Source organism: Aulonocara stuartgranti (assembly GCF_965226115.1).
Source record: "Aulonocara stuartgranti genome assembly, chromosome: 15".
Classification (NCBI taxonomy): domain Eukaryota; kingdom Metazoa; phylum Chordata; class Actinopteri; order Cichliformes; family Cichlidae; genus Aulonocara; species Aulonocara stuartgranti.
In genome coordinates this window covers 14,929,148-14,951,279 of record NC_138951.1, presented here as the reverse complement: position 1 = coordinate 14,951,279, position 22,132 = coordinate 14,929,148, and the positions used below count along the sequence as shown (strand labels likewise).

Genomic DNA, 22,132 nt, shown 5'->3' with positions numbered 1-22,132 from the left:
GCTTCAAAGAAATTGCTCATTTACACAAAAAATGGAGTGTATTAGATAAAAATGATTCAAACCATTGCAATGAACTCCCTGTAAATACCAGGTTCTAAGATTGTGGTCAATGCCATTGAATGTCGGGCTGAGGCCAAACAGGAAAAATGATAGGTGACGTCCAATAACTCTTTGGCGACATGGCTGGTTCAATTTCTCCAGATGTTACTACCTTCTTTTCAGTCTCCTCTGGTTAAATAAAAACAATGTAAACATCACTGCAAAACACTTGATAGTATTAAGTTATTTTAATATTAATCCAGTTACCAGAGGAAATAGTAGAATGATAAAAACAAGGTACCAGTTACATTGCATTTCCCTTGTATGCACTCCATTCTGCAAACTGACCCCTGGGTCTACAGTATCTTCACATCATTTGTGACAGCAATGAGGCATCAGAATCATCCATTCAGTGTTCCCCAAACATTCACATCAAAGCAGTCCTTTTACAAAAGTACACAACTGACAAGTTGGCTTGAAAAAACTGATTTAAGATATATATATATATATATATATATATATATATATATATATATATATATATATATATATATATATATACACACACACATTTTTTTTTGCCCAAAGTTCAAAACATTAAGTAAAACATAGTGTGGAGAAAAAATTCTAAAACAACCCACAGCAGCATCTGATTCTTTCATTATGACCCAGAATTTTGTCTACCTGAACCCTAACTGATGCTAGCCTATGTGACATGTTAATATATTTTAAATTAAACTAAAATGTATGCAACATGTTTTGACACCATCTTAAGCCACATAAAGACCCCTGCTCTCCAACACAATAGGTTGATAGATAAACATCTGGCTGCTGCGACTGAAGGATAACCCAACAAATGGTGCCATTAGCCTGGATAAAGTTAAATAAGGGACAATATCAGTAACGCTTGGGAAATAATGCCTAGCTATTAAACTCGTACATTTTCCATGGTCATAGAAACCCTAAACTGGATGCATGGGCAACGTATGGAGGTTTAAGGAAAAAAAAAAGATAACAAAGAGCTGAAGAGGCAGTTTGCAGGCACTCAAAACTTCTCTGACCTAACGAATCACATGAACCCCTTGGGGGTACCTTGGTGTAAGAGTAAAAACTGCAGAATCCCTTTCTGTACCATTGCTAATAAAAATAAAATTAAAAAGAACTGAACGGTAAAAAAAAAATTAATAAAAGAAAGAAAGATGCACACAAATAGACAAATAGCACCACAGAAAACGTGGTCTTAGTTCCCAGTTTGGAGCGCTACACCTTCTGTGCAAGCGGCTGCGCTCCCCGCCGACCTGACTTCATACGGCTACGTGCATACACCCGTAGGAAAAGTGCCAGGAACACTACAACGACACCAAAGCCACCTACTAAGGTAACAGTGTGACCGTAAAGGAAACACGAGAGAAGAATGGCGAAAGCTTGCCGTAAGGTCATAATAATGGTGAAGACGGCAGCACCAAACTGGCTGATAGTGTAAAAGATGAAGAGCTGACCGCATGCCGAGCACACGGACAGCAGCACGGCATGAAAGGCAAACTCGGAGTGGCGGGTCATGAAACCCAACGACTCAAAGAAGGCACCCTGCTCCAGCAGCGACCCGACGGTGAAGAGGCAGGAGAACAGGTTGACTCCAAACATCATCTGCACTGATGACATTTTGTACTTGAACAGGTTGTCCTGCCAGTTGGAGGTAAAGCTGTCGAAGACGATGTAGCCGATGAGGATGATGACCCCGCTGAAAGTGGTGACGGTGGATGGATGTTTGTCGGTTGTGCTTGAGAGCAAAAACATGCTGACGCCAACCGAGATCAGCACAGCAGTGAAGTACTCCCAGTATTCGTAGCTTTTATGGGACACGATCTTGCCCATGAGCATGACAGGAATGACTTTGGAGGCCTTGGCCAGGACTTGAGTGGGGAAACTGATGAACTTGAGGGCCTCGTACTGGCACCAACTGCTCAGGATGTTGGAGAGCGAGGCGAAGGAGTACTTGTACATGGGTGCTCCATGGCGAGGCTGCTTGAACATGACGCACCAGATGCCTGACACAGTCAGAGCAAGGATACGGTTCATGAAGACCAAGAACTGCGAGTCCTTAAATTTCTCTCCCTCCTGATTTGTAGTTGCGGCTCCGTAAGAACGAGTCATCACCCTCTCCTGGAGGACTCCCCATGTCAAATATGAAACCTAAGATAAGAAAAGAAGTTTATTCTTAACACTGAGTTAAATCACTTTATCAAATAAGAGCGTTAAAAGAGTTATTTCAGGTGGTGTGAATTCTGACCCCAGTTTCTGCCACTGTAGTATTAAAAGCAGGAATCACACTACTACTACTCAAACCCTTTACTCTTTTTACATTTAACCGTGTTACTGTCAACGGCTGAATTAAATCCATCATTTCCCCTATTATAAACTCACTGCCTGTATATTGAAAGGAAAGCGGAAGTATTCAGGCCCTTTACTGAGTACTTAGCTGAAGCTTTGAAGTTTTGTACACCTCGTTTTTGGAAATGTTTTGCCATTCTTGACTGCAGAGTATCTAAAGCGCTATCACAATGGAAGATGAGTGTCAGAAATTTGAGATCTCACCAGCGATGTATGTTTCTGTTTGAGAAGGGGGTTCAACTGTGCCGCTCAAGAGTTATCCCAAAGCCACTCCAGTGTTGTTTTAAAGTCACTCAGACAACACTGGAGTGGGCTTACGGTCACTCTGTTTTTAAACAAAGAGGAGAGCCTATCTGAGCTATCACTGGGTGAGAGGCGGGCACACCCTAAGCAGCCATCCCCGGTCGCCAGTCTAATTCAACACAAGTGAAATTTATGGTCGAGCAGGTGTGGCGTGTTTGCGATCTGCTTTAATCTGAGGATGTCCGGTCTGCCTGTAGTGAGCTCTGTTATCAATGAAGGCAGAGAACAAAGTATCCAGTACGACTGGTCTGTGACGACATTACCATCATGCCGCCTTTAAAAAAAAAAAAAAAAAAAAGAATTATACAACCTTCACTCCTTGAACAAATCTTGTAAATAACTAATTTGTCTGCATGGATCAGTACCTTTATTGCTGTACTGCACTGTGCTGGATGTTGCTCTAAATACAGTATCGACAAACAGTGGCATACTTCAACCTCCAAACATTGGGTCCTCAGAAATAGGACATAATGTGGTAGCATTAGCATATGCAATTAATGACTGAAGGTTTTGGGGGAGGATACCTGAAGTCCGGCAGCGCAAAAGATTAACTTTAACGCCTGTTTGAGTGTTGAACCCGAATCAGCCTCATTCCTGCTTGCTGCAGACGTGTCATCCAACAAGCTGGTCTTGGCCTCGTTTCCAAACACGCAGGTCTTTATGAGAGGAAAGCAAAACCCACTCCCTAAATAAACGTGAGAAAGACAAAAGCCCAAGGAGTTTTAGATCAGCAGCTTTCGTGCATTTAAAAATAAGACAGTAAAATTCTCTCAAAACCCGAACCTGTTTCTGCATAATTGGTGCGCTTGAAATAGCTAATGAGGAGGTAGCCAGGGATGATAATGGTTGAGTATCCCAGCATGTTGACGAGAAAGCGGAAGAGCCAGACATCGTGCCAGCCATCCAGCAGCGAAGGCTCTTCTGCAGTCACAGCGGAAGGGAACAGGAGCAACACGAGTGCAGGCCAAATCCTACAGGGTGACACAAAACTACCAATCAGGCTACATAACAGAAACAATATCAATGAGAGTCTGCTGGTGATTACAGCTTATACACATAAACAAGACAGCTTACATTACTTTCTATTTTAACAAGGCTGATGATAAATATTAAATGAACAATACACAAATGTTGTTTATGTCTGCTCATTTAAGCATCTAAAATTAAAGCTAATTTGTGAGCATTGCAATGGTTATTCAATTTTCACGCACTTTCATTAAAATCTAATCAATCCTCTACACGGAGTAGCGATTCTTAGCAAAAATGAAAACATGCCCGTAAAATGACATATGTGACCTTGTCCCCAATCACAGTTTGGGTGAAGGTTTGATTAAACTGACGAATACTGCAGAAGAAAACACCATCACATTATGCATCTTCACAATATCTTTAATTAATTATCTTTCCCTGATCTGTCTGTCTGTAGGTGGATCTGTCTATTTACAGATCCACCTATATGACGGAACCACTACACCCTTATTCTCCAAACTGGGTTATCAAGTCCTCAAATATCTCCCTTTCTCTGAAACTAAGGGGGATTCTGCCTTCCTTCCAGACCTGAGCTCCAAAACTATGGGGCAACTTACCACTATCGGTGCATTTAACTCTGTAGCATCCTGTAAAAAAGCAGCTTTCTCTTGAAAATAGTTATAAACTTAACTTGCTATCTTTTAAATGCAGTTTGTAGCATGTTAAAACATTTTAAAAAAAATAAATAGGGCAGTTTTTTCAGAAAACCTCCTCCAGAGCCATAAATCCCACCTTAAAACTTTTTTCCAAGCTAATAACATAATAATAAAGCATCAAGCATAGTGTAGTCTGGTTGTGGCTACAGCATGAGAGCACTGGATGATGAAATGAGCTGATGGAATCAGTTAAAACAACCAACTTGCTAACTGAGCCGTGAAGACATCAGATGTTCTTCATCACCCATTCCCACAAACAGCTTAAGTGTTACTAATGACTAAAGGACACCTGTGGTGAAACTCAGGCTTCCTGTGAAAAGGTGTGTTCCTTGCCGACAACAGCACTGAGATGTATCCCATTTGGAGTGAGGCAGGGCCTCCTCCTGTGGGGGCCTGTGAGCCCGGCTAACACAGAGCCTCTTTGTGTTGGGACTCTGCAGCGCCCTGGTCAGCCAATAGCCTACTGCAGGGAGACCTGGGCCCTGAACAAGAAGCTTATTACATGAAGGAATGCACTGCACCAGACAAGCCATCCTACATGCTGCTACGCCATAGACACACAAACAGAGAAAATGAGCACTTGTTTAGATTGACGTGTGCACATATATGTACCACTAAAACTGGAGCAACAGGTCTTCATTACAATAACGGAACTGTTTCTCCCAAGTTGCTAAAAAAAAAAAAAAAAAAAAAGGCTGGTGGGGTAGATGTAGAAAGTGTAGAGTGGAAAAACACCAATACTTGTACCAGTATTAGGTATTTTTCAATAGGTGTTGGAACCATTTATTAAACCTTTAATGAATGCACACATAACTCTTGGGCTAGTTGCAGTAAACTGACTTAGATATGAAACATATTTCAACATATTTGCCTGCAGACAGACACGCCCACTATCAAACGGCCGTAGACTGTACAGAAAAAGCGGACTCTCTCTCTCGCTCGCTATAAAACTAAATTAACCCAATTATGGTAAAGGCTGGCAAACGAAAGGGTGTTTAGGTCGGACCGTTAGTTGCTAAATTAGTGTAAGCTAATACCAGTTCCGTAGGCTGCTTACAGCTTCAAAAATCTGCCCCCGTAAGGCTGCATCACAGAAAGGTTCACCGTGAGCTGAATGAGCCCATACCTCAAACTCATCTTCAGCGTGACACATTTTCCCAGTTAGCTACACTTCTGTCTGAAAAATATTACCTCCGTGAGAAAGAAGGCATTTTCCCTGCACTCCGTGGCCGACACCCGGCGTAGCACACACGCCGACAGACTCAAGCGTCCCCGCTGTGACACACCATGAAGCCCCGTGGGTCCGCCAGGTGAAAAATGACTAAATAATGAGATGCTGTTTTCTTTCAGGCTAGTCGCCTTTAGATCAGAGGTCTTCGACTTTTCCTCAATAGCCGATGTGTTCACTTTAGCAGGAAAGGCCACCTCCTCTTTACTCAGCAGCATCACCACAGGATGCTGGCGAGAGATAACGGCGCCCTCCCGGCGGCCCTGACCCCTGTCGGTGTGGAGGAGGAACTGCAGAGCTGTTGGGCTATGACGTGCACAGACAGCAGGGCACTGAGTGGGCCCACCATAGCCCTGTGATCAACTATTGTGATTGGAATGCCATGAATTTTCACCATGGTGATCTTTTGTCCAGTATATCCACCATCTCTCCTGCGCACATGTCCAAACCACCTGAGCCTCGCCTCTCTTTGTCTCCAAAAGGCCCAACCTAAGCTGTCAGTCTGATCTACTCATTTCTAATCCTGTCCATCCTGGTTACGCCCATCTTCAGCTCTGCCACTTCCAGCTCAGCCTTCTTTTTATCAGTGCTGCTGTCTACATCATCGTCTTGTAAACTTTCATACTATTGCTGCTGACACTTATCCTGAGCCAATCCTCAGCCCTGACACTCATTTACACTCACTCCACCTTGCTTGCACTCTCTCCTGCACTTCTCTTGTGCATTGTCCTTTGCTTTGGATGGTTAACTCCAGAAGTAATTAAACTCACTTCCACACTCTTGCCTTTCTTTCCCCCTCTCCTCTTTGGCCAACAGTAGCACAAGTTTCTCAACCAATCTAATATTGAAATCTTCTTTGGGCCAAGATTTTACACCAGATGGTGGAAGCTATAGTTTGGAAGTATTCTACTCTATACTCCGTGTTATTCATTTTAAAGCTTGACATACATACTATTTGTCACATTTTAAAGTATAAATATACCATATCTATAAGATGGCACATGAGCCTGAAATAATTATCTGCTCTAGTTAAAGAAATACCTAAATTTGGACCAAAACATATCATATTTGTGGTGTAAATGTAAATGCATAACATAAGAAAATTAACAATTCAAAGATTCAGATCTTTGAAAATGAATCAAACAAACAAACAGGGGGAAAAAAAGATTAAAATGTAAAGATACAGGTCTTTACTTTGATGCCAGTGCTTCCCACTGCTCAGTGTCTGAAAATCTTCATAGTCTAAACTTTTAAGCTGTTGTTGTGTTTCTTAATTTGGCTTTTCCCCCCCTGCTCATAGAGATGACTGTCTGGATGACATTCCTTATTTTTATTGATATGTAAGTAAATACAAATAAATGCAAAAGCAGCAAACAGATCTTCTCTTCTTTACATGTAATGACTCATTTCTGCCGTTTCTTGGAAACATGAAGCATCGCATATAAGACGTGACATACCGTTTTTATATGTATATATAAGAAAAAATGATTAAAATGTAAAGATATATATAGTTTTTGAAGAGTTCCAGTATAAAAGACAGTAAACAAGGCCCAGACAACCAAGACATCCACTCTATGCATCTCTGAAGAAGGTTAAGCTGTGCTGGAAAGCCTTATGCATGAGGCATTTCAAATGAATCCTACTTCATAAACACGTGCACAGTAAAGCACTTCCTTCATGCCAGTGAGTGAGCATCGAAATAGGCTGCTGTCATTGTTGCTGATAAACACATCTGAGCTGCTTCTTCAACGACGCCACAGTGCCTGCCGTACCCCTGACTCACTTCTAAAACAGGTCACCAGTAAGGAATTCCTTTTATTTTCACGCAGGGGAATGTGTGCCCTCGTTCCACTACACCTCAGTAGTAATTCCTCCAACGTTTGTCTCGTCTTTGTTTCCTTCTGACTGCAAAAGTGAAGAGAGACATTCCGTCATAAAAACAAATTCAATACAGCAGCTAATCATTAACTAAACCAAGATATTACAGCGAAACCGTATTTCAAGATATCACATAATAGCAGCTGATATATTTATCTGAATAATATCCCACGTAGGCTATGTCCACATAGGTGGATGTCTGCAAGAATGGAAATTCCGGCATTCCATTAGAAAGAAATGTTATTTCCAGGAGTATTAGTCAGACCTGATGAGATAATTGACCTGCTGAGTGTATTACGCATACTATCATCATAGATGTTGATTGAGAAGGATCGCACAGAGCGGAATACATGACTTGAACAAACCATTTTTAAAACCTTTTGCAGCACTAGCATGGTCTTTACTGTACATAACACAACAGTATCAGTTTTCCAGATTACACTTGAATGGAGAAGTAGACTGGTATAGTTTCATAACTCTGTTCTAGCTACTGACCACAGAGGTTTGTCGGTTTGGTAGCTGTTGCCATAAGTTTTGTTTGTGCACATGTGATAATGAAAGATGAGAAAATCCCATAAAATTAACTGTTATATTCAATATAAAACTTGAGTTGTGCTTTGCAACCATACAGCTAATTTGACCAGGAAATAGATAAAGACAAATCTGCAGCTACTGCTTCTGCTGTCATGTTTACCTGGTCAAAGGAAAGTAATTTTGTAATTGCCAGGTAGTTAGTCAGGTCAATATACCTGTATGAACATGAAGTGAACCTGTTCTGCGGTGGGTAATGTGTTTATAATAGAAATCCAACCAACTGGAATTTCCACAGTTCCACCGGTCATTGTACTGTAAGACCCACAAGGAAGAAGCCACTTACAGGAAAACAAAAATAAACCATGTTTCCAGTCAGCTGATTTTTTGCTGTTAGGAGCATTCCTGTACAACATAACATTTAATCATCTCATCTTTACTTTCATTTAAGTGGAAGCTAAAATATATCTGCATCACCTGTCTCTGTGCGTATTTGAAACACCTTCTTTTGAGGCTTTCAACAACTTGGAATTGCACATGTAAGACCGTTGGTAAACCGTGTCAGGCTTGTGCACGTGCACACATTAGATAGAGATGCATGCTTGAGTAAGATAGGACACCCTCTTTCAATTCTACGGTTTTACATATGAGGAGATTTTAAAAAATCCAGTTTTTAATCAGGTTTTAAATTAGGTAAACAGCAACACGTGGCATACTGGCAGCATGTGAGAAATTCGGTATTCCCCATGATTCCATAACTTGTAGAAGCATTTTTGTTTCCATTTCACTATCACCCGCTCACATCGTTACGGAGGAATTTTGCCTCTCCCTTTTTACAACGTTGCCTCAGGAGGTCTGTGGGGATTCGTTTAGGCCCCGCCTAGGCATTTGGCAGGTTCAGGTCTGGACTTTGACTCAGCCATTGCACTCCCTTGATTCTTTTCTGTTGTAGATTTGCTGCTGCGCTTGAGATCATTGTCCTGAATAAGCTTTAACCGCTGAAAAGATGGTGTCATGTTCGGCTCTAGAATACTTTGGTAAACAGAGGATTTTACAAGTGACTCAGTGAGTGCAAAACAAACTCAAATCATGACTCCTCCACCACTGTGCTTGACAGCTGGTCTGCACAGTTGTGAAGAAATGGCTGTATAATCCTTCCCAGATTTGTCCTCCTCTGTCATCATGTTAACACACACCCTAAGGTTTCAGAGCAGCAAATTACCAAAGCTTCTATTTTCATAGAGGTGCTTACACTTGCCCGTGCTACTTGATTGGCTGCTGTTTATCTATTTAGTTCCTAAAGACGTCAGACTGTACTTAGTTTTTCCACACATAAATAATGAAACCGTGCCACATTTTGTAGTTTATCTGAAGCTGTATTCAGCTAATTTTAAGATCTGATTAGTTTTTTTATTAAGTGCTGATATGTAAAACCTTCAAAATTAAACACGTACTTTACCATGACTGTTTTTGCAATTAAAAAAAGACAACATTCATGAATTTCCTGTCTTTTTATTACAAAATAAATGAACTCTTAACTAGACAGGCCAGTGTAATTACACAAAGAACAGTTTCTGCTGATGAAAGCTAGGTTGAGATAAATAGTTTCACTATTCCAAGCAAAAAACAAAAACTACAAATCAAAAAGATCAAGCTGCATTTCCTGTTATATACATTACATTTTTAACCACTTGTCACTTTTTTTTTAGCAAAAGCAGAGATGAGAATAGTTTGTTTTTTGCAGGATTTACATTTTTTTAAATATCTGTTCACACCTCTGATTGCATTCTTCCAAAAATCTCTTTTATGCACTACAGTGAAAGGCCACATTTTCAGAGTTAAAAACAAAATTTAAAAAATGAAAACTTACTTCAATTTCAATGCAAAGTCACTGATAAAGTTTGAGAAACCGAAACTATGCATTTTGCATACTCTATTTGTAGCCACTGAAACCAGGTCAAAATGATAAAGAGGTAGATTTTTTTTGTGGGCACTGAACAGGTTTAGAGACAGTCTGGTACTCACAGTGAGGTGGGGTTTTACAGCTGAGTACAACCATCTCCAGAGGCATGCAGAAAGAAGCAAAATAACCAAGCTTGTAAAATCTTTCAATTAAGCGGTACTACTCTGTTTAATCAGAGCGAAGTGAGATTTATACTGTGCACATACTTGTCTAAGCATATGTATACTAATCAACAATGTTAGCTCAAAATATAGGTTTTTAAAATTTTTATTTATATGAGCTGCAGTGAGGCTCCAGACAATTAGAGGACTGTTGTTCAGCCCGTGACTCAGCTCAAAACTTCACGCCAACCAACGACCTTCCAGAGATCTGGATGTCATCAAAAGGAAATAGAGCCAGAATCTGAAAGACAAGAACAAGAAGCAGGTCAAACTTTACTGATCCTTAAATAATGATTAGAAAAAATACCAGAGAACAGCATTTATACAAGCGCTGCCGTACAGATGACTTATCCCTTATCTAAATGTCTTTCTAGGAAACCCAGAACTAAGCAGAGCATTTAGAGCACAAGAGGTCAAAATTGAAACCATGAATAGTGTTTGTCTGTGAGCTTCATACAAACTGGAGTAAAATAAATGAAAACAAATGAACCAAATCCACTTCTGCTGTGACTACTCTGCTTTTTAAAAGAGTACCAGGTCCCCTGCTTGTATGCTTTGGTAGGTTATTCTGAACTGGTAGGTTAGTGATGTTAAACCACTTAAAGAGTAAACGAAGAATGAGTTCAGTCAGGCAGTAGGAGGAGGCTTGACAGATTAGGTTTGTGCGTTGAGTTAGTGCACAGTTACCACTGAAAGTCTGCAAAACATACATATTGCTGGTTTTGTTTTGTGGGGTTTTTTTTAAAACAGGATTTAAGTCTTATTATTTAAACTATGTACAACAGTGCATTTCAACCCTTAATATTTGCTTACATCATCATTGCCGTCAGCCAAATCCAACGCCGTCTCGTCCTCCATGTTTCGCAGCATTTTGTCGGCGCCATTCTGACAGAGGATGGTGGCGATGGTGGCGTCCTGTCTCCCCACCGCAAGATGCAGGGGTGTGCAGCCATTAAACATTGCAGCGTCCACGTTGGCTCGGCTGCCGAGCAGCAGCTTCACAGATGTGATGTCATGCAGCTCCACAGCGAGGTGAAGAGGCGTTTTGCCGCTGGTTCCTTCCTACGAGGGGAGCGGACGAAGAAAAGCGATGAGAAATTCCACAAAAAGGGCAGAAATTCATAATGAAATTTAAACAGTTTCACAGTTTTATTTTTGCAATTCCACATTCTTGAAATCAGCTAGTAAAAAGGTCAAAGTACATTCTAATTAGAATAATGAATAATTCAATACATCGGACGTGAGGCAGACTGATATGTTAGGCCACTGATTTAAACTAAGAGGAATGTCTGGGGTGGTTTCGGGACTGCCACGTTCCCTACCATCAATAGAAAGTTAAGAGCGGCCGGCTAGTCTGACCTAATCATATCTCAAATCTAATTATGTCTCACTGAATCCTGCAGGAAGCCCCGAGCTCAGCTCATATCACTATCAGCATTGCACAGGTGCAGCTGATTTATGATAGGAACGCAACATAAGGTCCCGATGTGGTAAACACAGTTTAAACAGGACGTATGTGATTATAAATGCAGACATATGACTGGATTAAACAAGTACGGAAAGCCCTCTTAGGGGAAAAAAATAAATAAAGACTGCAGCTTTGCTTCCACAAAAACAAACTCTTCATCCGGTCCTTCAACCTTTTCCTTTTCAGTGTTATGAGTTGAAGTCTGCAAGTGGAGCTGCACTGTTTGTGATCATTTCAGGCTGAATTACACGAGTGCAAAAAAGGCTTTCTGTTTAGTGTGAATTCTGCCTTTATGCAAAACTTAATTACACAAATACAGCTCATATGGTGCATTGACTTGGGGGGGGGGGGGAATCCACAGACTAACCTGTATATTCAGATCTGCGCCCTTTTTGATCAGGAGCTTCATAATTTCATGTTGCCTGTTCAGTGCAGCCAAGTGAAGACAGCCAAGACCTGAAATTACAAATGTTGTCTGAAATCTGCAATGTGGAGCTCACTTTTAGGTCAAACAGTTTTTACAAACTTCAAGCAGAATACAGACCAACACTGTATCGATACAACACAAAACATGTTCTACATCAATGCTAAATGTGGGCGTTATTTCTTCTGCTACTGTCCAAGAAAATCCTCATGTATCTTTTAGGAGGACATCAGGGAAAGACAAGCTAGTTAAATATTTCTGCGACATTAAAATGTAAAACAAAAACAACTTTTGACTTTAATGCATAAAAACTCGCATAAACAGATTTAGTAGCAGCCATGACTGTTTTCCCCTCACCTCTCCAGTTCTGGGTCTCGAGGACCGGAGCCAACTTGCTGGGAGAAACGTCTTTGGTCATCTCGGTTGCACACTCTAACTGCCCGTGCTGGCAGGCCACGTGGAGCGCCGTGTTCCCGTCCTGGTCCTGCAGCTCTATGCTGACCTGTTTCTCCATCAGACACTGCACCACCTCTCTCAGGTTTAGGTAGGTGGCGAGGTGCAAAGGGCTCTGAGGAACAAAACAAAAACTTTACCTGTGTGTCTCTGGTCAATATAAACAAAAACACGTCAGAAGTTCATATTTAAGTTGAGATGTTAAATAATCTACTAAAATGTTGAGTTGATATTAAGCAAAGACACACAAAAAAAATACTAGCTGTCCATTGATTCATCAAACATACTGACAATAACAGGTTGATGGTGGTCTTATATATTTCTTCAGCTGTTGTCCTTATACCCTGTCACTTCTCCTTCACAGCTGCAGCTTCCCTGTATTTCCAAGAATGCTCTTATCCTCATTTCTAACTCCTCATTATTATTTTTGGACTCTAGTAGAGTAGCTTAGCATGAATGATGATTCTGAGCGTTAGAGTAATCCAAAGCTTCACTAAAATTTCGGCTCATTGAGATTACCGACCTCATTATACCAAACTTTTGCCATGTTTAATGTGAGCACCCATTACTGAAGTGGTATAAATATGAGAGGAAATAGGTAAAAGTCTAATAGTTCCCTTTGAAAATCCCCAGAGCGCAGGCCTGTACCTGCTGCATTCAGGTACAAGTGAGGAAAACCCTTTCCGAGAAATTGAGTTTTATCTTTAATCCACAACAAGTGATGCGGTTACTCTGCACTGTGGTTTACTGAGACTGCTGTAGGTGTAGAGTATGATAGTGCTGTCTCTCCCTCCCTTTTTTTTTTTATGTGTTTTGCAATTTTTTGTGTTATCAGAATTTTGCTGCGAGACTGTACTCACAGGACCACGTGTTAAAATATGGCAAAAATCCCTAATCCATTTGTTTTCCTTTTCCTTCAGAAATGAAGATGCATTTTTATTTTAAACCCCCTGGGTTGCAAACAAATTTCTTCTTGGTAATGTGTCCAAATGTGAAATCTTAGAATGACTACTAAGAGGAAATTAGGAAACCAAAAGAGCCCAGCACAGAGCTAACTGAGTCACTACGTGAAGTGCTGAGTCTCAACTTCATATGTTTCCTTTTGACAGTTCTGCAAGTTCAAGTTAAGTCTCTGGTCGGACTTCTTGAAGGACTGGAACAACTCCTCCACCCACATCCACACAAGGATACACTCCACAGCTCCCTGTGGTTCTATTTCTACATGAAGTAGAGGAGGGGAGTTTCCATTCAAAGTCCCTTATGAGTTAACACTGGAACCACCCACAGTGACGTCCCGAGTGAGGACGGACTGCAAATAAAGAGGAACAAGAGTTCTCTGGAAGTACAGAGATATAAATAAAGCCACCGCTTCCACAATCAAGGTGCAGATGAGGAAGTATTTGTGGATTAAAAAATTCCAGCAGAAGCAACTTGTAGGACCTGTTGTACCTACCTGATATAAATTATTTTGGATGTCCAGGACTTCTGTTGGGAATATCTGTATCAACTCCTTAGCAAGTGGTGATATTTCGTGGATAATTGCTAAGTGCAGGATTCTACGGGAGTGAGAAAGAAAAAGAGAAGATGAACATTAACCGTTACGTCTGGAAAAATCTGCAGCCCTACTTTATCTCAAATTGAGCAACTTACCCCCCCTCAAAAAAAAAAAAAAGCAGTGCTGTGAATTTCAACAAATGTTGCCTAACAATTTTCCTCGGTATTCATTTCAAGAGACTACCTCGAAATGTAACACTTAGTGGGCTGAATGGCAAGACTGAGTCGTTGGGGTATTGAGCAATACAAAAAAATTCTAGACAGCACAGCAAGGTGCTGGTGGTTTAAAAAAAAAAAAAAAAAAAAAAAAAAATCAAACATCTGTGAGCAGATATAATCGCACAGGCTTCAGTTTAAACGCTTACAGCAAAAGACAAAACAAAACAAAAAGCACGCCACCCAAAAAAACACAGTGGGAAGTTGTAGCAAACAAATGTGTGCGCAAAGCAGGAAATGGAACTGAGCATTAGTGCTTAATTTAGACTCAACAGCAACATAGCGAGGGCCCCATCTGGAAAAGGGATCTTAACAGATTAAAATCAAAGTTTGAGGCTTCAAGTTCTTTAAACTCACTGCTGAGTCCAAATTCTGCGGACATCAGGTTTTATCTTACGGGCTTGAAGCGTTGATGTTTTACTGCTGCACGATTCGCCGCAGCAGTTACTTCTCTGTTAGTTTAGCAGCGAGACGTTCTGCTTTCAGAGTAAATGTCATTTAACCCAAAGCTGGACGCCGCGGGCTGCTTCAGACGCAGACAGAGTGGGATCAAAAGTTCCCACGACGTCTCGCTGTACACTCAGCTTTGAACACTTACAGTGCCACATGTCTAATTATACAAAGTAGTAAACAACGTGGCATTTATCGATTTGTTAAATGGTAAATTTGGTTACTTTATTTCAAAAGACCCACACCAAAGGGGGGGAAAAAAGAATTCAGTTTTATTTAGTCACAAATTTAAAATATCAGCGTTTCAAAAACTAATGTGCAGCGGTAGCGATAATACAGCTGCTTTTTTAAAGTGATCAGTTATTGAAATCTATAAGGATTAATCATGCAACTGAACATTTTGTTTGCAGCTACTGACACTGAGAAACAAAGAAAAAAAAAAGATAAAGTACCTGCATAAGGTTTATTTTAAAAAGGTGACAATATTTTACGCTTATTTTTGGCACAAAACAAGGGGAAAAAAGCATTTCTTGTAGTTACTGCCATAAATACATAAAACGTATTACTACTTTACTATTATCAACACCGATTAAGCATATAAGTTGGCTTTTTTTCCCCACTGAATTAAATATCTTTGGGCTGTTTGAGAAGAAGCAATGAGGAAACAGATGTGGGGCATTTCTCACTGTGAGTAAATTAGGAAGGCTGCAGGTGACAAAGTGCATGATTCCTTGTGCATTTCTAGGAATGTAAAATTCCCAAAAACTGTAGAGAAAATGAAAATAAATGTAAAAATACAAAGCTGCTTGTGAGTGTTAATCCATCGCTCGAGTACCCCAGTAATGGTTAAGATGAGAGGATACTGCACGAGAAGCCACATTACATTTTTGTGATGCTTAAATGTCAGCTACGTCTGCAGACTGATGGAGCTGCACTGACATAAACCTGTCAGCAAATGTCTTTGTGTGAAAGGGACTTCCTGGTTTGAGTAAGACTTGAATGAATAAGAACTTTAAAAAAAAATCCCACAGGGGAAAATTAGTGTTTGCATGATTCTGTCAGTCGAAGCAATGCACTGTGGTGTGTTTCAGGTGTTTTTTTCCCCCTCCACCAGGTATCTATAGTTAGGGTGTGAGAATGAAACCATGTGGCCCCAACAATCAGCAAGCGGAAATGAAAAGAGGTCAGAGACACAACAACACTTGCGCAGTGTGATGTGACTACATCAGGATCACACCGGCTGGTCGTGGCTGCAGGATTCATTAAATCGGTCTGCTGGTTGATGACGCTGCAACTCTAGATGAGTGGGTCACATAAGAAACAAGAAGGTCTGCATGGGCTGATAAGATTGTGTGTGTGTGTGTGGAGGTTGAGGTGTTTAGATTGTGTGCAAAAGTTTCACTGACTCAAATTGAGAAATGAAGAGCAGCGAAAAGCCGCTCAGTTGCAAATGATTTTTTTAGCTGTCTGGAAGAAGGAAGGGGGAAGAAAGTAAAAAAAAAAAAAAAAAAAAAAAAGCAAGGGGGAAAGAAAGAAGCCTGTGAGGAATGAAAACATGCGTACACACTGTCCTGTCCTGATCAACAAGTTTCTTGGATGAAAAGCGGGCCACACAGCTACCTCACAGCATGTGCTTTGTCTGTGCTGCATGGGGGAAGTCCAGACCTATCTGTTTCACTTCTGTTTTCTGACTGAGAGTCGACAACTCAATGGAGACCGGTCACATATGCGACAAGGACAAAGTTCATTATAAAAGTCTGCAGTATCACACTCTTATGAAATCCCCTTTAAAACCTGTATCGCCATGGGAAAAACTGTGCCTGAAATTTAATGTGATTTACAGACTCCAGCTGCAGTAGAAATGCCATTCATGACGATTTTAAGTTCATCAGCTTACAGCAGACTTAAAAAAAAAAAAAAAAAAAGAAGAAGAAGAAAAAAAAAAGTGAGAAGCTACTACCCTGCTCAAAATTAAACCAGCAACTATTCTGGTAACCTTTAAATTATTCTGTGCAATATTTAGAACAAATACACAAAAAGATTTCTAATTACAGGTCACCAATTATAAAAAAATATATACTTTTTTTCTTGTTTTAAATCATTTTGAATCGTACATTGTCTAATAAATCCCCATCACTACATATCAGGCAGTGATCCAATTAAAACTAATGTGGTGGCATTAATGTACAAATCACTAGATAATGGAAATGATAATCATAAAGAGCTTTGCAAACTAACTGTAGGATATTGCCAACCATATCAACTAAGGATAAAAATCACGGGTGCCAAAAAAGCTGGTGAAACCTCTAAGAGAGAAACAGTTAAAATGCAAAAAGGTTTGTATTCACCCACCAGTGTGCAGCAGCATTCCTTTCAGCAAATATTCTAGCAAGATGAGCAAGAATTTTTTATTTTTGATGGAAATTAAATGAATAACAATTAAAAACCTACGTGTCTCCATCCTCTGTAATAGTTGTAAGCAAGTTCTCCTCCTGCTCCTGCTCAGAGAGTTCAGAGCTCTGTACTTGCTGGTTGCTGCTGGAAATCGTGCAGCCCTCCACTATATCCGACAGGCTCTCTACCGTGAGAGACGAGGAACCGTAGGCTGAGTCCAGCCATTCCTCCCCGCCGGAGAACTTGTCCCTCGGCCCGCTGAGGTCATTGCTCGGCCCCCGGGGCTCCTCCGACTTCACTATGGAGCGGTACGAATCAATGCCTGAGTCTGTGCGGTTATCCTCCGGCAAGTGTTCTTTAGTACAGTCATGGCTCGCCATGGTAGTGCTGCTGTGGTGATGATGATGGTGGCCTCGCTGGGTTTCCCCCTCCCGCCTTCCCCGAGGATTTAAAGGCTTCCTGCGGGCGCTGTAGCCGCTCGGTGCTCGGTGATGTGACCGGACAGCCCGGTGACACCTGTGATAACCGCCGCACCGTCTTCGTGAAACCAGAGGAACGAGCCGCTGCGTATCATGCCATTAACCGACAACACTGTGCCCTCTGTGTAGGAAGAGGCGTTCACTTTTTACCGATTTAACGCGTTTTAAAAAGTTTCGAAAACATGGTGTATCGGGTTTAAAACGAGTGAAACGAGACACTAACGACTACCCGTCGACTAAATATCCGGTAAATGCGTGAGCTCCAGGCGGAGAGCATATGAGCAATGAAAGGCGAGAAGGGGAAGAGCTGACATGTGAAAGGCAAAGCTGTTTTTGTCACGCGGGGGAATCCCCAGTGGCGTGATCGAACGCACACACACAGTATGTTCCCTCGCGAACACGCGCGCGCAGAAACGCCGGAGAGTCGGGTGTGAGAGCGGAATTACTTTGTGATTATCAAAATAAAAGCACACTATCTAAGGCTTTGTATATATATATATATATATATATATATATATATATATATATATATATATACATACCCATTGATGACTTTCCATTTCGTGTCTTCTCATTTTTTTTTGTTAAGTTCATTTATTAATAATATAGCCACAAATCACAACAGCAGTCTCCTCAAGTGGTGTAGAGTAAGGTAAAGACCCTGCAATAATACAGGGTAAACCCCAAAATTAAAACAACCTCCCTGGGCAAGCACTTGATGACATTGGGAATTAAAAAAAACTCCCCTTTAAAAGAAAGAAACCAGGCTCATGGAGGAACAGTCATCTGCAACCATCTTCTGAGAGCGAGCGGAGGAAGACGGGACAAAAGACTAAATACTATGGAAGAGCGTCAGAGATTAGTAGTAACTAATGATTAAATGCAAAATGGAGTGTGAGTACATAATGAGTGAAAAAGATGAGTGAAGAAGAAATACTTAGTGTATGGGAAGCCCCCAGCAGCCTAGGACTATTGCAGCATAACTAAGGGGGGATTCAGGGTCACCTGATCCAAAAGAGTGCCTGTCTCCTGAATCCAAACTGGGAGCTGGTTCCACAGAAGTGTAGCCTGAAACCCGACGGCTCTGCCTCTCATTCTACTTTTAAATATCCTTGGAACCACAATTAAACCTGCAGTCTGAGAGCAAAGTGCTCTATTAGGATGACATGGTAACAGTTCGCAGGCTTCTGACTAACTCTTACTGGAATTTATTTTCAGGGGCATGTCCAGAGGGGGACATAGGGTGACATCTGCCCCCCCCCCCCCCCCCCTCAAAAGAAATGACTGCTTGTTAATCTTGCAGTGCTAAACATAGATAAGACCTGTTGTCTAATGTAATCATGATATCTACAATCACGAGGTCTGGGTAGTGGCTGAAAGAATGAGATTGTGGAAGAAGTTCAGTAATTTGGGAGGGATTTGGAGATCAAAGTGATAAACACATTAATAAAAAATAAGGAAACGACTAATAACTATTATTTTTAAAAATGATAATGATTCTGAAGAAGGACGATTCTGTATAATCTTCATTTTCCATTAAGTGCACTTTGATGCCTCGCTGCACAGTCACAGTGGAAAAACCCCAAAAGTCAAGGGGATAAGGAGGAGTACAATCAGTAGCTTTTCCCACACCCTCTCCTTTTCCCCCATCGGTCTTTATCTAAGAGTAAAGTTGAACTATTAAACTCCAGCTTCCCTCAAATGACTTCAGTAAGCTCATCATTCATTTCTGACTGTCGGCAGTGTCAGGAGAATCCCCGCTCATGGGTTTTTGCAAAGTTGAAATACCTTTAATGCAGATTAGTGTCTATTCACATCATCCAGTGCAAATTTCACTTTGTGGCTAACATGAATACATCTTTAGGCTAAGAAATATGAAACATGATATTCGCTTACACAAAGAGTCTGTCATATAACATCATTTATATTAGGGCATAGAGCTACACCAGCCTCAAATTGTATTTACTTCTGATCAAATATTCTGATTTCCAGCCTCCCCTCTTCCACCCAACCTGCCCTGTTATTCTTCTATCCTGTTCCACCCCATTAACGATTCCTGGAAACACCCCTGTTGCGCGATATGGCAGCCTCGCTTCTGTCAGTCTGCCCCAGGGCAGCTGTGGCTACAACCGTAGCTTGCCTCCACCAGTGTGTGAATGTGAGAGTGAATGAATAGTGGCATTGTAAAGCGCTTTGGGTGCCTTGAAAAGCGCTATATAAATCCAATCCATTATTATTATTATATCAACATTCAATGAGGCCAACAAACGCGCAAAATAAGAAATATACAAAATGCTTAATAACAATACCCCCCCCCCCACACACACACACACACACACTATGAAATCAACCTTGTCTAGTGTGCTAATAAAAAAACAGTAAATATATAATCAAATAAATGAACTGTGTTGGTTTGCATTTCCAATTTTTGATGTTTAAGTCTCAGTTGTTCTGAGAACCTTAGTCTTCACTGTGTACCACAGCTGCAGGGATACTGAAAGCAGCAACATCACATACAATAACGAAAAATGAAACAATAGAATCAAAAAACCAAACAACTTGTTTATGTGATTATTCCCCGCTTGAGTTGTGTGATTATTACTGCCTCTGAATGATGCATGAGCCCATGCACACTTTCATAAACAGCATTAAATGAACTGCTTTAACAAAACAATTACTCAACTGTCAATAAAACCAATTAAGTATGCAAAATCTGACCACAGAACTAAAACTTGCTAACACAATGACATGTTCCTTTAAGCCCTTTTGGAGCATATGCAGGCCTCACATCTTCACAACTTGTAATCCTGGTGACACCCTGTGCAATACGATTTACCACAGAGGCTCCAAATACTTTGGAAGGTATGCTTGTCTCTACATGGACTAATTACATCACCACAATAGCATGTGTGCAACATGCACTTATCAAACTTCACATGTGTGCAGTAGATATCAAAATAAAGTTTGACCGCGGGTGTTATCTGAAGCATAGAAAGGAAGGAAGTTCTATTATTTTTGTTTGAAAGACGCCATATAAAGTAACCTTCATTTACAAGATCAACACAAAGCCCATTTGTGTTTATTTATGATTTTTTTTATAAATAAACCTGTTGGCCTATTCATTAGGTGAGATAGTTGAGCTTATCAGTCTGAGTCTGTCTGCGTCAAAACAATCACTCGGAACTGTGCAAGGTGCACTCATGAAACCTTATTGATGTGTATTTGGTATCAAAACAGCGGGGGAGTTCAAAGCTGAGCGTGGTTCAGAGCACAATCACAGTAAAGTGTGATAATCTAAGTATGGGATCTAAGTCTGACTTACATAGAAGTATCAAATCTCATTAATGTACTCATTCAGAACACAACAAGCATCCCACTGTGATACTCCGTTCATCTGGCTTTTATTTTTGAAGTCCACAGCGGAAGTCTCGGTTTTCAGGCTTGTCACTGGTAGCAACAATAAACCACAAGCACATTATTATTCATTGAGCTTTAGTCCTTTTTCTAAGAAGCTGCAAAACCAGAGCTTGGTTTATAGAAAACTCATTTTGCTGGATTTAAAAGTGAGGAGACATTAAACATGAGCAGCTACTGATATGTGCTGAGGGGTCCTGTCTGTAGCAGCAGGAGCTCACAGTGTCAGTCTGTAGTTGTTTTGCATGCTTTTGGGATTGATGCAGTCAAATAAACAGAAGAAAATATTCAGAGCTTTTCTTTTTTAATCATCTGTATTTTTACTTTTACTTTTTTGAGACGCTTCCTGTGGTTTGGCCTTTAGAGGGCTCACTTACACAGCTGCTTCTGTACTTTAATGGGAGGGGGGTAGGTCCATGATGAAAACAGTCTACAACATAAAACAATGCTGACTGTTAGAGGGAAGCATTTAGTGCTGTTAAGAGTTACCATCTGTTTTTCTCTACTGTTGTGTTTACTTTTTCCACTTTACACCAGGAGTCCAGTCCAATGTCCATACTGTGCTCTGTGATAAACACAGGCCGGTGTTCCAGGATCATACAGGAAAGTGTTCTTGTTTAAATAGGGCTGTGCACAACAAAAGCAAGGATAAATATTCAGTTTTCCCTACTTGGTCTTCTTATGGTCTCTTCTTTCACAAAAAACAATGAAATAATGACAAACGCTTTGGGGCAATTCTGTCTTTTTGCCCTCTTCTCCTTATTCACAGCATTAAGTAAACCATATCTCAGCTTAAACTTGAACTTTTGTACTCTTTTTCTTTTTGTCTGAAAGCTATATTTGGTGGAGTGGTGAGATTAATTTGCTAAGAATTTAAAATACAACTTTATTGTGGAATCATCACATGTTCTTTAGGAAGTTTATTTGAAATGAAAAGTGGAATCATCCAATCACATGACAGCAACTCAGTGCATTTAGGCATGCTGACATTGTCAAGATGACCAGCTGAAAATCAAACTGAGCATCAGAATGGGGAAGAAAGGTGAATTAAGTGACCTTGAAAATTGTATGTTTGTTGGTGCCAGATGTGCTGATGTGAGT

The 22,132-nt window shown here is 40.6% G+C and overlaps 2 protein-coding genes across 2 annotated transcripts; both read right to left on the bottom strand.

Annotated features, from left to right (window-relative positions):
* Window positions 1-272: 272 nt before the first annotated feature.
* Window positions 273-5,923, bottom strand: slc35b2 (solute carrier family 35 member B2). Its single transcript, XM_082506634.1, has 4 exons — window positions 5,610-5,923; window positions 3,517-3,704; window positions 3,258-3,418; window positions 273-2,232 (listed from the first exon to the last, which is right to left on the bottom strand). The coding sequence occupies exons 1-4, from the start codon at window positions 5,627-5,629 to the stop codon at window positions 1,300-1,302; spliced, it is 1,302 nt and encodes a 433-aa protein (XP_082362760.1). The 5' UTR covers window positions 5,630-5,923; the 3' UTR covers window positions 273-1,299.
* Window positions 5,924-9,551: 3,628 nt separating this feature from the next.
* Window positions 9,552-18,050, bottom strand: nfkbie (nuclear factor of kappa light polypeptide gene enhancer in B-cells inhibitor, epsilon). Its single transcript, XM_082506810.1, has 6 exons — window positions 17,196-18,050; window positions 13,978-14,080; window positions 12,429-12,639; window positions 12,015-12,103; window positions 10,993-11,241; window positions 9,552-10,420 (listed from the first exon to the last, which is right to left on the bottom strand). Exons 1-6 carry the CDS (start codon window positions 17,516-17,518, stop codon window positions 10,352-10,354), a joined length of 1,044 nt encoding a protein of 347 aa, XP_082362936.1. The 5' UTR covers window positions 17,519-18,050; the 3' UTR covers window positions 9,552-10,351.
* Between the last annotated feature and the right edge of the window lie 4,082 nt (window positions 18,051-22,132).

Bases quoted from the DNA above. Each gene is read 5' to 3' on its own strand.
- nfkbie (XM_082506810.1), bottom strand. From the start codon at position 17,518: ATGGCGAGCCATGACTGTACTAAAGAACACTTGCCGGAGGATAACCGC. The intron at 14,081-17,195 runs GTAGGTTTTTAA...TCACTCCCGTAG, and splicing joins ATTACAGAGGATGGAGACAC to AATCCTGCACTTAGCAATTA. The intron at 12,640-13,977 runs GTAGGTACAACA...TTTGTTCCTCAG, and splicing joins TCCAAAATAATTTATATCAG to AGCCCTTTGCACCTCGCCAC.
- slc35b2 (XM_082506634.1), bottom strand. From the start codon at position 5,629: ATGCCTTCTTTCTCACGGAG. The intron at 3,419-3,516 runs GTTCGGGTTTTG...ACGTTTATTTAG, and splicing joins CACCAATTATGCAGAAACAG to GGAGTGGGTTTTGCTTTCCT. The intron at 2,233-3,257 runs GTATCCTCCCCC...TTCTTATCTTAG, and splicing joins TTTGCGCTGCCGGACTTCAG to GTTTCATATTTGACATGGGG.